Source organism: Phytophthora cinnamomi (genome assembly GCF_018691715.1).
Source record: "Phytophthora cinnamomi strain GKB4 chromosome Unknown Contig15, whole genome shotgun sequence".
Classification (NCBI taxonomy): domain Eukaryota; phylum Oomycota; class Peronosporomycetes; order Peronosporales; family Peronosporaceae; genus Phytophthora; species Phytophthora cinnamomi.
Genome location: NW_027150948.1, coordinates 474,170 through 491,211, shown reverse-complemented (window position 1 = coordinate 491,211; position 17,042 = coordinate 474,170). Strand labels below are relative to the sequence as shown.

General features: G+C 50.4%; 2 protein-coding genes across 2 annotated transcripts; one reads left to right on the top strand and one right to left on the bottom strand.

The window, feature by feature from the left end:
- Window positions 1-395: 395 nt before the first annotated feature.
- On the bottom strand, window positions 396-1,592 carry IUM83_09545 (Serine/threonine-protein kinase-transforming protein mil; the record flags this gene model as incomplete). Its single annotated transcript, XM_067933992.1, has 1 exon — window positions 396-1,592. One exon carries the CDS (start codon window positions 1,590-1,592, stop codon window positions 396-398), a length of 1,197 nt encoding a protein of 398 aa, XP_067796830.1.
- A 3,070-nt stretch (window positions 1,593-4,662) lies between these two features.
- IUM83_09544 (Phosphatidylinositol 4-kinase PIK1) lies at window positions 4,663-12,848 on the top strand (the record flags this gene model as incomplete). Its single annotated transcript, XM_067933991.1, has 4 exons — window positions 4,663-4,693; window positions 5,527-5,661; window positions 12,386-12,657; window positions 12,729-12,848. The coding sequence occupies 4 exons, from the start codon at window positions 4,663-4,665 to the stop codon at window positions 12,846-12,848; spliced, it is 558 nt and encodes a 185-aa protein (XP_067796850.1).
- Between the last annotated feature and the right edge of the window lie 4,194 nt (window positions 12,849-17,042).

The window sequence follows — 17,042 nt, the reverse complement described above, 5'->3', positions numbered from 1 at the left end:
CAGCGGTCAGGTGTACGATACGAGAAACGCGCTACGAAAATGAATCATAAAAAGTGATGACCGCTGACGACAGAATGTGGTCCTCTTACGGAGATCTCTCGGTGCAGTGTACGCAACTTGGTTGCACTACGAAGCAAAAAGGATGGACCCAGTGATACACTTTGACTGGGGCGGCCAACTGCTTACCTTTCACCCTTTCATGAACCGGGTTCACATATCAACAATTTCAACATGGAGTAAGCACGTGAAGAATCACTTTTCCCCTTGGCTCTATTACCAGCCTGCTATTTATTAATTATACTCTTATTAATAGCGGTTAGCGCTTCATGAGCATTTTGTCTTAACCATAACGTCGTATTTTACATTTGTCTTATAATGTCTAACATGCATGGCGTCTAGCTGAGGAGCAGATTGGGTGACATCGTCAGATGCTCCCACCACACAGAGAACTGCGCCCACTGGATCATCAAGTACTCCGCATGCAGTTGCGACTGGCACGCCGCCCAGCGGTCACACACGATCTCAATCGAGTTTCCATCCACCTCAGTCAAAGTCACGTGAATGCCTCCTTCCGTAGCCCACTCGACCCTGTCTTGAGAACCTTCAGCGTTGCGGCTTCGCCTGTTAGCGTCCGAGTCTGTGATTGCTACACTTGCGGTCAGCTTGCGCCGTCCATCTTCCAATTTCCATTGAACTCGCCTCACTTGGAACAGGTAGCGAAGATCCTTCTCCGGCCCTGGGAAATTGTGTACGAAAACGATCGCGTCCTGGTTGAACTCTTGCAGCACTAGTGTGTTAACACTCGTCCTTGTGTGAAGGCCCCAGCCTAAAGGCGTAATGACCATAGGACTCAAGTCTTTCTGCTTGGTGTACGACATCTTCAGGTGCACATCGAGCGAGCAGCGAAGACGCTTGGAGACCCGCGTTCGCACCCACAGCGACTTGCCGTCCGCAGCAGTGGCCAATGGGGCCTTCAGCACCTCCCACCCAAAGAACGTCCCCACCATCGACAGCGTCGCCTTTCCTCTCTCCAACTCCGCGTCAAAGCGCTGCATCGTAGCGTCAAACTCGCCGCGAGTTAACGGGTGGAAGAAGAAGGACTCTCCCTCTTCAAAGTTCACTCTCCACCCAGCTCCCTTGTCGGACGACAGCAGCTTGGACTCTTCCTTCTCCATGGGGTCTTCGCTGGCTTCACGCATAACTAGCTGCAACTTCTCGTGGCGCCTGATCTCCTCCCGTAGCGCCATGTTCTGCTTCTGCAGCGCCTCTCTCTCCACCACCAGCCCCCGCAGAGCGTCAGAGGCTCCTCCTCCTCCCACCCCGAGGCCGTTGCACGCCGCCGCGGCGCGCACGCTGTCCACCAGCGACTTCATCTGGCGCTCGAGGCGGAGGTGCTCGGCCTCGAGCTGCTTCTGCTTCTCCTTCTTGTTCTGCCGGAACTCGACCATGATGGCGCGGTGTTTGGCCCGCTTGCGCGCCTTGGGGTCGTCCAGCGCGTGCTTGAGCACCGCGTCCAGCGCCACGCCGCTCGCCTCCGTGGGCGAGTCATCGCCCAACAGGTCCAGAAAGTCGCTGGTCGACAAGGCGGCCATGGTACGATGAGATGACACAATGGTCGGTTGAGTGAACGGGGGTGGCAGTGAGGAAGTGAGGTCCAAGATGACTTGATGACTTTGCTGGTCTGACCCAGAAAAGAACAGATGACGTAACCTGAAATGTTGAGACAAAGAGCCAGATGAAGAGTTCAGATGGCTTGAAATGAGTGATTGGCAAATGCCGCGTTCTGATTGGGCAACAAGGCATTCCATGTGCACCACACCATCCTTTCACCCACCGAGCACAATTTTCGAGTGCATCACACTGCGCTAGTAAACTATCCAGATGCCTCGATGCCTCTACATTTATTTTTAAGGACGAGCACACACTCTCTGTTTCCATATGCTCGCGTAGAGGATGGTCTCAGACCACGAATTCGGTGGTTGAAATGAGCGCGAACACGACGAGCCATAGACGGATCCGCCCATTCCCGACCGAAATCTCCAAGCGGCACTGGACTTCCAATGAACAATGCACTCGCGCGCTTGTGACCTTCGTGATTTTCTGTGTGAAATACTGTATGAGAGTGATTAGGAGAAGCTCTGGCTGCGCATGTGTCTCTATTTCCTCGGTTATATTCGTTTATATAATTAGCATCTTTCCAATGTAGTAAAATATTTTATCTTAAACAATAAATTGCGTTTTGGTACCGCATGCATACATGTATTGCGTGAGGCGTGCTTTCGAGACTGGCATCAATATTACTTGTTGGAGGTTTTTTTAACTAACTAGTCGTGTGCACCAAGTCATTACGAACTACCGTAATCATTTACTCGTACTCGAATACGTAGTGACTTGAGAACTGACAGTGTTACCTGGTACTGTCTATGCGCCCTTCGCTACGCTACGGAACCTGCTGAGGTCGACAGTGGAACGCGACCTCCGCTACGCTCCGGTGTGCAACCTGATCGAATATAAAGATGGAACGTACTTCGCAGTGTAACTCCTCCGGCCTACACGCCGACCATTGCAGATTCCCCGGTTGCAAACGGTCTCTCTAACCCCTCACTCGGCAGGACCCGCATTGGTGCTTCTACCCAGGGTAGTGTAACCAGTCGCCATTGTCTTTTTGTAAGTGGCTAGTTAAAAATGCATTGAAGACTAGTCCGTAATACAGTCTCAATATTATACAGTTTCTCATCGCCTGTATGCAACAGTCTCAACATCGCACAGTTGCCTCATCACCAGTATCCAACACGTGTGGTGTGAAGATCGACACCAGAAAGTGTTGGATGGAACTGGATCCGCCAGTTGGGCGGGCAACAGGATTCATCTAGGCCCATGACGTCAGCGGTGCTCGGAGATACAAGGCTGCCACACCATGGTGAGTTGAAGTAGGATCAAGTGCAAGGTGTGTGGTCCACCCGGACCCGCGTAGGTACAAGTGAATCCCACAGCCTGGGTACAGATCTGTATCCAGATCCTGGTGCAGGATCTTGCACTTTGTATTGCGGTTGGTAGGAAGTCAGGAGAGCTGGTTTCCGGCAGAATCCCAAGTGGGAAGGTAAGATAAGATAAAATAAGATAATATATAGGCTATTTAACATAAATCACAGGCAAATTTGATGCGAAGTGCACACTTGTTCTATTAGTATTGAAATATGTATTGGGCCATAGTCAAGTCAAGTTATTTGCCCCTTGAACACGTAGCCGACCCCTGGATAGCTTGGACTGCGGATCGGACCCCTCAGCACTCAAATCCTCCAAAACCCCGCTATTGGAAGCGGCGAGCTACGTAAATGAAATGACTACGACCCAATCAATAAGGCACAACTCTGGATATGGATGAATATACACGTCTTTCCGACAGAGCGTTACGCAGGATTGTGATTAAGGCAATTTAAAACCAAAATTAGCCAATCCAGTCATCGTATCGTTTCATTTTGGCGAATAGGAAGACATAAGGTTAGGGGTACGATTCCGACAGATTCCGACACATATCTGTCGGAACTCGACCCTAAATATGATTATGTCTCTACAAACATCAAGTGTAAGACATATGTTAAAAATATTTCTTCCGGTTCAGCCAATTAGGCATAATCCTAGCATAGGAATATTGTGTCAGCTACGTGTTTTGATGGAACGGGTTGCTAGACACTTGTACGGGTTGTTAGACACGTGTACGGGTTACGCAACACATCATCTGTGAGGTCAGCACGAACAGTCCCGAAAAAGAAAAGAGGTGTGATGAGTCTTAGCGCCTTTGTTCCTACGAACACGCAAAAAGCGCGTGCTACCGCGATTGCAGCATTTGAGCGAATACTAGAGGGGGAGAATGTTAGTATGGAGTTCCTTCAGGCTAGCCTACTCCTGGACACACCTGGCAAGCGTTTAGCAGCAACTATGGACCGTTTTGGTTTTTATCTTGCTACGAACGAAGGTAAGAAAGGTAAACTCGCTCGCAATACGGCGACTTCGTATCATTGGAATGTAAAGTTGTGGCTGTTCGATAAGTATCCACATTTGCGTGTGCCTACCGAGTTGATCCTACTAAAACAGGGGAGGACTCTAGATAAACATTGTTTGAAGCGAGAGAATGGTGGCATCACTAACAAAGCACCTATTTGTACCAAGGATGATTTTAGGTGTTTGATACGTTACGTGTACAGCACAGCACAAGTCAATACTGATTACCAAGACGCTGCGCTTGCATGCCTAACGTGGCATTGTTTTGGGCGTTCATCGGATTTGGGCTACATTCAGAAGCAGCATATCTCAGTGTCAGCGGACGGAACCTTCTACCAGACAAAATTGACTTCCTCACGTGCCCACGACATGCGCTTGCCGTCGCACTAGCCATGAAGGATTCTCCATGTGCAGAACTACTCGACCAACTACCCGATCTCGTGTCGTACGACGTTGCTCCTGTCATCACCGGAGCTCCATTACACGGCATACTTGCTGTCGAACCCGACGCACTTCAAGTATCGGTGGTACCACAACCGGCGGTAACTCCAGTGGCAGGACCCCCCGCCCCAATGTTTTTCGCTGATAACAGAACTGTAACCGTCAGTCAAGATACCCATTCCCCAGTAGTACCTATCCAAACGAAGTCACGAGCGCGAGATGTCAAGCGTGGTGAAGATGGAGTTCAGGCGTACGTGAACCGGTTGCTCAAGCGTGTTGGTGATCCCGCTGGTGCGACTGCTGATTTGACCTCACACTCGTTTCGACGCGGTGGAGCTCAGCACGCAAATGGAAATGACCGCCTTGCAGCCCAGTGGATCTTCGACCGCGGCGCCTGGAACGTGTCCAAGACCAACAAAGCCTTCGCAAACATCACTAATACAGCACGTGAAGACAGGAAGGTGGCTCGAGTCCTAAGTGGATGGGATGCTGACGACAAGCCTGCGACCATCGACATCGCAAAACTAGATCACATAACCCAGGAACGACTTGACCGCTTCAAGACGCTTCTTTTCCGATCGTGTACAGGTCTGAAAGATCAACGGTTGAACGTAAGCAACAAGGTCCTCAGCGTTCTCACGGCATACCTCATGCGATACTATCCATCGCTGAAAGAACTGGCACCAACTGCGCCAATCGTGATACGAGTAGATGGGTGTTTGGAAGCGGCTGACATCCCGATCGCTTATTTACTTGCGTTGTCGGTCACACTGAGCAACGAAGCCTCTCCACCTGTTCAAGGCCACACACGAGACCAAATCAAGCACGTATGCCCACGAATTGATCGCCTTTTAGCTGTTATTGAACCGCTTATCGCTTCAAACAAAGTCTTGGCGGCACGCTTGTCCATTGTGGAGGCAGCACAACTAAAGGACAACAGTACCCAAGAAACGACTGGTTCAAAGCGGGCACACGACACATCAGATCAAGAGCCCAAACCGAAGCGCAGGAAAAATCAAGCCACGAACCTGTCATCAGCGTGGTTTGAATGGTACACGAGGGTGCCACGCGTATGGGAGTCAGCTGACCGAAAGAAGAAATCGGATCTCCGCCACATCGTGGCGTTCATGAAGCTGTTCCTCAAGGCCGGATTTCAGCTCAATGAGAACGACAACGACTTTAAGGACCGCGTGCTTGAAACTGGCCGTACTGCCGAAAGTAATGTGCTTGCGTACATGCGGGATCGTGACATCAAGGCAAAAGGAGCTGGAACTGTGCTCCATGAAATGCGAAAGTTGCTTCGGGCGGGCGAACTCGACCAGCGTATCATCAGATACAGACACCTTCTTGCCATCGAACGTATTCAAGACCCAGCTCTTGCAGATACACAAAACATATTATCAGTTGCTGGCCTCGTGTAACAAGCGAAAGGGAACGGTCAAGTGTGCGGTGAAATCAAAGTGAGCAAACCTACAATAAACATCAAACTCAGCTCGGTGATGTCAAATAACCCGTACAAGTGTCGAGCAACCCGTACAAGACATCCGTAATAGTGTCGGGTAACCCGTACAAGTGTCGAGTAACCCGTGTCTTGTCATTTTGAAAACTGGCTTGTGATGCCGAAGCAAGAGACGTTCTCCGATGAACAAAAGTAAGAGGCCCTCGCGCTATGGGAGCTCCATGGGTGGAATACAACTGAAGCGTCCAAAGTGATGGGCGTTTGTCGGACCACGCTGCTGGGGTGGTGTGCAGCTCAAGAACAGATCGATGAGCGAGTCAGGAGTGGCACCAAGATTCAAAAGGTCCTGAATCGTCAACGCAGGTTTATGAAGATGACATCGTAAACACGATCAAACTATCAAGTGACATCGACACAAAAATGACGAGGGGTGCCATCATCGGCTACTGCAGAAACTAGATTTCTGGGTTCAAGGAGCGGTCAAGTGGAGCTCAATTGGCGTGGTTAAACAGATTTATCAAGCGGCACGAGCTACAGGGATATATTGCTACCTACGATTTCGGCGCGCAACCAAGCAAGACGAAGATCAAGGTCTCTCGTTCTGATGTTTCGACCGCATCTAGCGAAACTACAGTACATGTGGAAGCGCCATCGCAAGATAGTGGAGTGGTGGCTGATTCGCCAATCAAAACGCCTCAATTCCAATCTCCATCGCCACCTCCTCTCGACCCAACCACGGAGGTAGATGCACCTGCGTCGCCACCACCAGCCATCATATCATTGGTCGACGGCATCGAAGAAGGTGTGGACGCTGGACACGAATATTATGAAAAACGAGAAGTGGAGGTTGCCGATATTGATTGCGAGACCCAAACGCCAAGTTTCGCCCCGGGGAAAACCAGCGTCAGCTTGGTAGTCCAAAAATCGGATCTCGGGACGCTGGAATGCCAAAACTGGCTAAATGATGTTGCCATCACTTACTACATCAGAAACCACATCCCATCGTACGGACGGACATACATCATGGACTCGAATTTGTTTGCGCACATCTTTGCCAAGTTCAAAGCTTCCGGGCGGAAAATGAAGTCGGCGTACAAAAGCTGCCGTGGAATTAATGCTTCGTTCCCCTATGATAAGTATGACTGTGTGATTATTCCAGTTAGCATGGGAAACCACTGGACATTTGTTGTGGTTCAGAACCCGGTACTTGCAGTCAACAATCTTCGTCGATGCATTGTTCACGTAGACTCACTTGGAATTTCAAAGATTGAAACAATCAAGCGGGTTGTCGGAGGGTACTTCGATGAGGAACTGCGAGCGAAGTTTACTGACAGGCCTGTGAAAGCATTCGTAGTGAGGAGCATCCAAACCAAGCCCAAACAGACAAACTCAGACGACTGTGGCGTTTTCGTTCTCTTCTTTATGAAGCGCGTGGTCGAAGCCTTCCTGCGTGAAAATGTGCTGCTGCTTTTGGACATCGACAAGATATGCACTGTGTCCAGGTCTACGCAATTCAACCCCGCCATGTTTCGAAAGGAAGTCATCAAGCTTATCTCGTCAGGAAGTCTGTAGTTGTATTACGCTTATTGTGTTTTCGATAACAAAGGTTAATACATGCACGTTCAATTTCGCCTTACCTCAGGTTTATCCTCTTAGAACACTCAACGCTAGCACACGGAACAGACAATAACCCACAAAATCCACAAAGATTAAATACTCGTCACCAAACCATGAGCGCGCTCCAGTTTCTGTATACACGAAGAACACGCACACAACAAACCATTGCATCTCCAGGGACCCACGCTCTCGCAGCACATGCCCGCAGAATGTTCGCGTGGAGCGTGCCGGTAGCATCGACACACACAAGCTGCGAGAGCAGCACGCAGGTGGAGGTCGTTTACCGTATCAGGATATTGATCTATAACACCGGCCTGAATTGAACAGGCACCTCGGGTCCGAAGCCCCGCGCTCTAGCCATTGAGCTACGGTGTTGGGGGGAGAGTGGGGGCGACTGCGGGTATTGTGGGGATTGCGGGGGCTGGGGGGGTGGCGGAGGCTGGGGGGCGGCGGAGGCTGGGGGGCGGCGGAGGCTGGGGGGGGGGGGGGCAACGACTCTAGAGCACCGGGGGCTGCGGGACTTGACCTGTAGCTCCAAAAAATGCAGACTGAGGAGCTGGAAGGGTCTTTGTATCGACAGCCATTATTTAGGACGGCTGGCGAGTTTTTATTGGCTGATGACTGTGCCAATCATTGTGTGTATGTTGCTGATTGGCTAATAATTGAGCAAATGAGAGGTCGTGTATAAGATAGGTGGCACTGAACTGCTTTTAATTGTGGCCCCTCTGCCTGCGTGCGGGCTTCATTAATGAATTTGCCGGCTCCGGTGCACATTGCCCCGGGGCCGAAATGCTAGTATACACAAAATGCCGTTTTTCTCGGTCCACAGGCCTCTAGAGAATTTCCTTGCGCCTGTGACCCGGTATGAAAGCTGACCGGAACCTTCAAAGGCGGCCCCTAGACCTAATTTACCGAATGTATTCTTTAATTTCCGAATTACTCTACTATTTCCGATTTCGTCCTGTCGATCTACCACCATCCCAACTGTCGGAAAGTGTTGGTGTGTCGGAACGGTTGCGATATGGTAGATTACTTACTGGATCCACAAGACCAGTGGGACAGGGTTACACGAAGATTACCCGATGTCTACAGAGTGTGGGACACACAGGAGTTGTTGGGTCCACATCTTAACCTAAATCAGTAGGACCTCAGTAGGTGGCTTTATAGCCAATGGATATGCAAGAGACTAGGGCTCACTATGCTAGATAGTGAGCGTCATACATTCACACCAAGACAAAGAGAAATACATTCAGTTAGGGATTTACAGTTAAGTGTCTAGTGTTGACTCTTGGATTCCGTAGGGTGTAAGGACTCGTACGTCGTTCTGGTAATATAACGACCGTTAAGACTCGGTGAGTCTAACCCGTCTTCCTCTGACGCAACGCTACGGCAGTCCCGCTGCAATCAAGATCTACCCACTCGGATTTCTGTGTGTAGGAAAGCCTACGCAGGATACACCAAGCGTCTCCTCAAGTCGCCGCCAAGGACGTTCAAGCTCGCCCACTGAACATCTCGTGTCAATCGTCTCGTGCGCCTCTTCATGACGATCGTCGTAGCCAACTGGATAGGCTCCCGTAATGTCATCAGAGTTTTTCAAACCAACAATGCACTCCACCATAGTTACCCCAAAGTCGCCGACACGGTCAACACCGTCGCCGTCTGGAAGAGCAGCAAGGCCAAGCGGAGAAGGCGATAATGTGGCAAATTAGAGATATTTGGCAGTGAGGAATCCATTCCTATTCCAATACAATTAACCTAAACAATAACATAAAATGGACTCAACAAGCCCTTGTAAGTAATCTGTTCTCTGGAATCGTCGTTTTGAAGAACGAATTCCTCACAACGAGAGTAACGTTAAACTAACAACAATCATGGGCCTAAAGCGGACTGTGTCGTGTGTTGAAGAGGAGGGAACCGAGAAGACATCCTGCTCGACGAGCAGATCGCGCTTATTGATTATCACGTCATGACTGTGGCGACGGATAAGGAGTCGGCCAAACGCAACCGCGGCCCTCACGGCGCTGTCGGTCGTTCCACAGCCATTTTGAGTTATCTAAGCTTTTGGAAACCGTAGTGCTAGTTGCTCCTGCAAGTAGCTGCGGGAGCCTGACACCAGCTCTACTGCCGTTAGAAGCATGCGATGAACAGAGAGAGAGAGAGAGAGAGAGAGAGAGAGAGAGAGAGACTCCTGAGCGCCCCAGCATTCCTACAATTCGCTTTGCATTAAGTGATAATGGCACAAGGCAGTCAAAGTGGGCGCCCTGCGGGCAGCAGACCCCCCCGCCCCCCGCCAGACACACAGAGCCGGCGGCCATAAACAACGGCGTGGGCTTCACCGTTTTCCAAACAAGGCCTCCAAGCGCTCCGCCACGTGTGCGTGGTTGGGCGGTGGGTCCGTGCACTCGAGCACCAGCAGCCACTAAAAAATATCGGTTTAGAAAGGATAGTGCTGTGGGAGCGTTTTGTTGCGAAATGCGCCCGTCGCTGAATTCATCACAATTCCCACAGAGACGCCCATTTCTCTTGTTGGAATGAGAACTGCATGCTGCGAAATCTCTCTATGAAATAGTATTTCATTTTGTCAGCAACGAAAACAGCAGTGTTGCGAAGGCCCCGTCTACCCGGAACAAGGTTTCATCGGCGAAAATGAAACTACTTCTAAGATCGATTGTGATGGAAGTTCGTATGACACTTCGCACCTTGAGAGCAAATCGTAAACTGATTGATTGGCTGAAATGACAAGCTGAGAATCAGAATGATTGCAGCTACAGGAACTTCGGCAGAGGAGACGTTGTCCATCGTATTCTCTTGGCCGGTGTTCAACGTAGACTCGCAGCAATTACAGGGTCTATGTAGAGAGCCACGCAGACTTGAGGCAACGACCTGTGACGTTGCGCACCGCATACTCAGTAAAATTTCAGGTCCGTCGTAAAAAAAAGAAGGTTAGCTAATCCCCCGAGCTTGTGGTGACCTCGAGTGTTTGCTGGATATAGATAATAGGTTTCGCATTCACTGTGGTTATTCTAATCTCATATAGATTTTGCGCTCGGACGAGAATACGTCAAGTGAAAGCTTCAGCGTCGGGCTCTGCGGACCACTGGGTGTCGCTACACGATCGAACTTTCCCCCCGTAAGCGCAACTTGTGGACCGTTATGTTTCGCGCAGAGGGCAACCTCCTGCAGAACCAGCATCGCAAGGCTTCACCCCGTGACGACGCGCAGCGAGATCGAAGTCTCGCAATTCCAACCGCTGGAAGACGACTCGGCCAACTGACTCACCATCTCCGAAGGCAAGCTTGTCCAAGCTCGATTCAAAAGGACCTGTCTCCTACTACAAGTGTCGCTGATCGTGTTGGCACAGGTGCTGAGAAATTTTGGATTCCCGCAATGTCGTAATCGCTGCTGTTTCGGCCTTTTATTATTATCCATTGTGGTGTTCATGTGATGCAAAGTGAATTTGGGTTGACTGGATTGGGTATAGATTCCAAAACCAAGCTATCGCAGGATATTAGGAGCACCAGCAGCAGGGTTAACATATGTGGACACCGTAATTTCTTATTTTATGTTTATTTGTGCTCCGCAGGTCCGACATCTAAAGCTCTTAGCATTTTGTTGCCGATACATTTTCTATTGTAAATTTCGTATCCTTTATTAAAGATATTTTCAATCAAATGCGGCATTACCGTGCGTTTTACGAGTTTTTTTGGTAACCCGGGTATAACTATCCAGAAGTATCATGTATGCCATTTTAGGGGTTTTAGTAAAACGCTGAATAATGTCTGTTTTGCGGCGGAGCTATGATGGGCTCAAAATATAATGCCCCCAACTTGATTGATCAATTTTCGTAAAACGATGCATTATACAACGTTGTTGAACAAAAGGGTTCGGAATTACCTAAAACTTCAGCATCTTTATTAACTTTTGAGGTTTCCACTACTATTAACCTCAACTTTATCGCTCGAGTTTATGCAATCATGTGGCCCCTGACACTGTGCACTACCAGTAATACAAGCAAAATACAAGCCAACGAACACCCGATTCGCTATCAAATTCGTAGTTCATAGATATAGATACCAACAAAATTCGGATCAACTCGCAAGCAATGGGGCCGAAGAAAACGTTGGTTAACTGCTTAGTGGACATATCGCACCGTATTCATCTAGGCTTGAATGCCTCTCCCTACAGCATTCGGGCTAGAAATGTGCAACTGTGTTTAGCTTTTTAAATTTTAACTTGCAAAATCTGTTGGAAGTATCTTACCGTACATCAATACATGAACCGTGTACCACGTAGTACATATACTTCAACACAATCCACGATGCATCTGTATTAGCTACTCCGCGAGCGTAAAAAAGACGAGTACTGGTTGCCAAGAACAAACTCTCTTCCCGTCTCCCCGAAATAAAAAGGAAAAACACTCCATTGCAAAACGTCGTTGAAATAACGTTATGTTTCACAAGGACATGCATGGTACAGCCGAACCACGCCTCAAACGCTGCACCGAACGTCGCCATAGCAGCCTTCTTGACCAAAGGCCACATCCTGGGATCCTTCGTAACCGCGGCCATATCTTAGAACACCAGTGCAACCTGCAGCCTGAAATCTCATGAACAGGCGGTGCGCGATCTGTCTCGTTGCCTCTCGTCTGCGAGGCGCTGTGCCAACTTATTATTGCTTCAAATCTACGTTGGACACTGGACAAGAAGACACGAACTACAAAGACCAAGGGTGTGTCCTCTAGCCAACATAGACAGTTGGATTCTCATATTTTCATTTCACTGAACAAATCACTCTACAATTTGCTCTAAAGGTGCAACGTGTCATAAAGGATGCTTAGACTTGGATGTCCGTTTTCGGTGTGGACAGTGACGGCGACGTGGGGTTTCCGCAACCCATCTTCGAGTTCATCCGATCCCTGCAGAACTGTGCGGAGTCAAACTGAGTTGCTCCAGTTCGAGAACGAGCGCGCCCACTACGAGGAGAAGATCAAGGAGCGCTACGCGATGACAAACGAGAACAAGACAAGTGTGCTGATCATCATCGAGAAGTCGGTGGCGACACGCGTGCTAAACCATTCTGCCCGTTTCATCCTCCGGAAGGTCCTGGAGATGACGATGGATGACGGAGATCGAGCGGAAGTGCGGTACGATCATCTATCAGATGTCATGGGTATGCTCCAGGAGTGACCCAACATGTTTTTCTTGAGCAGGACATCAAGGTCGGAATCGGCAAATATTTCATCGAGTTTGACAACCTCGTGGAGAAGAAGGACTTCATTGGGATGCTAAACGGCATTACAAAGGGCAAGTGCCGGACCGACAGAAGATGAAACTGTGTTGCCGTATCTAGGTAGAGAATCTCGCCCCAACGGTGCTGAAGGTGGATGTGAATCGACTCTTCGAGATGACGCTTCGAGATCCCCGTACTGACGACGTTCTTTTGTACCAGCTCATTGTGGAATGAGAGACCATGCTACACCACTTCTATCTGATGCAGAAGCAAACTAAGGATCCGCGTACCGCGACGAAGGCGCGAGCGGCAACTACAACAGGCGACTACTGCCAAGACTGGGAGTGGTGACGAAGCCGAATGTAAAGGCCTAGGTTGAAGGGAAAGGAGAGTGCAGGGTCTGCAGGGGTGGAAACAAGATACGTCACCGCCCCACCGCCACTGACGCCGAGAAGGACTCAGCCCTGGCTGTGTGGCGTGAATAGCGCAAGTCTCAGTCCGACCACCAAAGTCAGTGGTAAGAAGGTGGTGCTGGTCAACGATATGCTGGTGGTCCGGCTCTGTCCGGATGGCCATCGGGATCCACTCCACAAAATCCCTGACGTTTCCCCGTTCCGTGTCAGAAATGACCCCGCTGCGGAGGTGGACCCTATCGAGGTGCAGAAGGTTCCAGGGGCCTCGCCATTTGGGTACAAGTTGCACAAGTGTCCAGTGACAGCGAATAATTTTGCGCAAGTACGTCCAGCAACTTGTGGACGCCGGCCCGGTAAAACGCATTATCGGAAGTTTTAGGGAGATGCGGTCCCCACCTCGTCACCACCCCGTCCCTCGCCCGTCACTCTGATATGTCAACTATCTGAAGTTTGGACTTCCGGATAACAGCACATACCCACGTACTCAAAACACACAAAAAAACACATTTGCACAACACACATTTAAACAAAATCCATTTGACAGAACGCAGCGGCACCAGTGCACTGGGCGGGGCACCACACGGACGTCGACCGCGCCGGCGCCGGAGGGAGTGATGGCCTGAAGGGCGGCGCGGCGAAGCAGAGCAGCAGGGGCCAGCGCTGCTACGACTAGCGCGCCGACGACGACCGCGCCGACACAGGAGGGAGTGATGGCCTGAAGGGCGGCGGGGCGAAGCAGAGCAGCAGGGGCCAGCGCTGCTACGACTACCGCGCCGACGACGACCGCGCCGACACAGGAGGGGGTGATGGTCTGAAGGGCGGCGCGGTGAAACAGAGCAGCAGGTCCAGCGCCAGTGCTAAAGAGCGGCAGTCAAATCTGTACGTACAACAAGGGGGAGAGGGCTGAGCATGGGTTGAACTACTAACTGGTTTTGAAATTGGTTTTAAATGTGAACTAGGAATTGTCTTTGAGACTGTCGCTCAGCGCATTGAGTGTAAGCTTGCTCTGTGTACGGTGTGTTTCGACAGCACAGACGGATTGCTCACGTTCGTGTTAAACGGGGGATTTGCCCACAACTTATGGGGTGGATGCACTTCACGCAGAAGCACAGCATCTTGTAGGACGACTATCCAGAGGTACAGTAGCAATTCCAAAAATCCTCCAGTTGATATGTGCGGTGTTGACTGTTTTACCTATGTTGTCATGTAGTTCAATGGAAACACTTTGCGCTGCAGACTATCAGGAGGTGTAAGAGCAGCTCGATCTAAAAAGAATGAGCGGCGGTCCAGGGGAACCCCAGCAAGGGAGCGCATGGCGTCCCGAGGCAAAGACGCCAGGTAATATACATCTACAGCGCCACCATTCCAGCGCCCCAACCTTCTAATATGTGACTCTGTTGCTCCAGCTTGTTCGGCCATTCGGGATCCAGAACCTCGGGTAGCGTGGGTCTTAGCTTTTGAGTGCATATTGAGGGCAGATAAAGATTTATGGTAGCGCCGTAATGTGCTCGATATGTCGTTGTTGTTGTTGATTTTTTCCTGCCTTCAGAACTTAAAATTATACGACAGTGCAGGTTCTAGAAAATTAGAAACAGCTTCCTTATGCGCGTATGCGCGGGTCGTGTCGGCAGGACTTGCCTCGCAACAGCGATCTAGCGTTGCGTTATCGTCCTCTTCGAGCTCAACTTGCAACCCTGGCGGCTCCATGGCACCCCAAACACAATTTACGATGTGGACTATTTTTTGCTATCACCGAAGAGCTGTCTGCAGGGAGGGACTCCGTCCCCATTCTATAGTGCATTCAAGTACAGCTGCACCTAACCCTAGGGAGGTAACCTCTCAGTAACGACATTCGCTGGTCGAGTGCTGCCTTGTCTGTCACAAAGTCCAACGACGAGGACCGGATGACTGTGGACTATCCCAGTTGTGGTAAAGTAGCAAACAAGAAATGTTCTTCGAGAAAGGCAACATAGGCGATCGCTGGCTAAGATCAAGATCAACCAAGATCTGGGAAAGACAGGACGACACGAAAGCTGAGAGAAGGTCCGCGATCGGATCAGATGACGCCAGAGTGTCAGGGACGGCAGGGGGGACCGAGCAGGGGAAGTCACTCGCGATCGGGGGGCGAGTCGTGACACCTGCATCGTGGCAGATCGACGGACACGGAGAGCCGGAACGATCGAGCAAGTCGGTATGGGTCGCGATACGATCGGCAGAGTGGGAACGGAGCAGGATAAGATCGGCAAACGATCAAGACGGATAGTGGATCGGGGCAGATCGAGAAAGATCGTCGATCGGCATACAGGTTTGGGTAAATAGCTGATCGACATACATATCGATACAGATCGTCCATCTCCCGAGGATGTGAAGCGCCCTGAAGCGTGGCCGGGTCAAGCATCCAGCGGGCGTCAAGTTGAAGGATCAGAGCTGAATGGTAGACTGTAGGAAGACACAGGCTCAACATAAATCAGAGCAGCATTTGCATCTGAGAACAGTAGTGCCTTCCAAGTCTTCAGATCTCGGGGAGCAATATTGACCTTGATACCAACACAATGGAAGATAGCCGATCTGCTAGTTGGGTGCAAATCCTCGATCGACCGGAATCATTTGCTTGGCCGGCGATCCTCTCATCGAACTTGACCCCGCTATAGGAAGCGGTAAACAACTCAAGGAAAGGAAGAAAGAAAGAAACAAGCACGAAAAAGAAACCGCAGACCCTGGTAAGGTGGACTACGTGCGCACGGTGGTGTCATTGAAACACAGGTTGGAAGGCGTTATGGCGACACGGGGACGGTGTAAGTGACGCCTTGTTGGAGTAGACCTTATGTGGACCAAGGCGATGAGTCTGCTTTCCGTGTGGTGCTAAATTGCTTTCAAATTCTAGCAAGTCGTTTTTTCCTCATCCCGATGCGCATATCTGGCTGATCTCGGATGCACCAGCGTTCAGATGGGTTCTGGTCCTCGCCCAAGTGCACAAGTGGACGGCAGATACTCCGAACGAGGAACAACGTCATGAGATGTTAGTGCGCCAAGGTAGAGCGTTCACCAGGAGGCAGATCTATTGGTTGCAGGTTGCACTGAGGTCCTGGGACCTCAGTGGGATATTATGTTCACGCCGCCCCCCAAAACCTGTAGCACTGAGTCACCGCGTCGAACAGCGAAAATCGAATTAATCCTCAGGGATGGGCGTAGTCCGGCGCAAATCGAGGTTGGCAATCGCGTTGGTAGCGACATACTCCTGCGCCTTGATCGGAACGTCGGCGTAGATGGTCGGCAGCGGTTCGCACAAGTTGTTGACGTCCTCCAGTTCGCCTCAAGCGACCTGCACTTCCCACGCATTGCTGGCCGTCTTTTCCCGGTGATTGACGATCGCCTGCACCACCAGCACGATTCCTCGTCTCGTAACATATTCGTTGAGCTCTGTCATTACATCCAGCGATGACGCGCAGTAGAATTTGAGACATGGTCCATGCATTTAGACCTTGTTCTTGGCCATTACGCGCTCAACGATGAAGAGTGATGGTGAGTTTCGATGACGTGAAATGAGTCAACCCAGCGCAAACGTAGCGTGTTCCCTTGTATGGGCGAGCCCTCACGCGACCAGAGAACGAAGTCACCCAGCAGGCACTCATGTTCACATGCGTTATTTCGTAGAGAATCCGTATGATCTTGCCGCCTTGAACATACTTCACTCACGTGCAAACCTGGCCACTCTCGCGGTCAGCGTTTTGATGAAGAACCGCGCACTCAACTGCTCGGCCACCACATTCTCAACTCGGTGGAATTAGGTGAATTGCGGAAAACAATGCAATATGCTTGGTTCTACAACAATAATGGCTATAATAATTGGTAGACCCCTGCAATGTCTTTATGCCGTAACA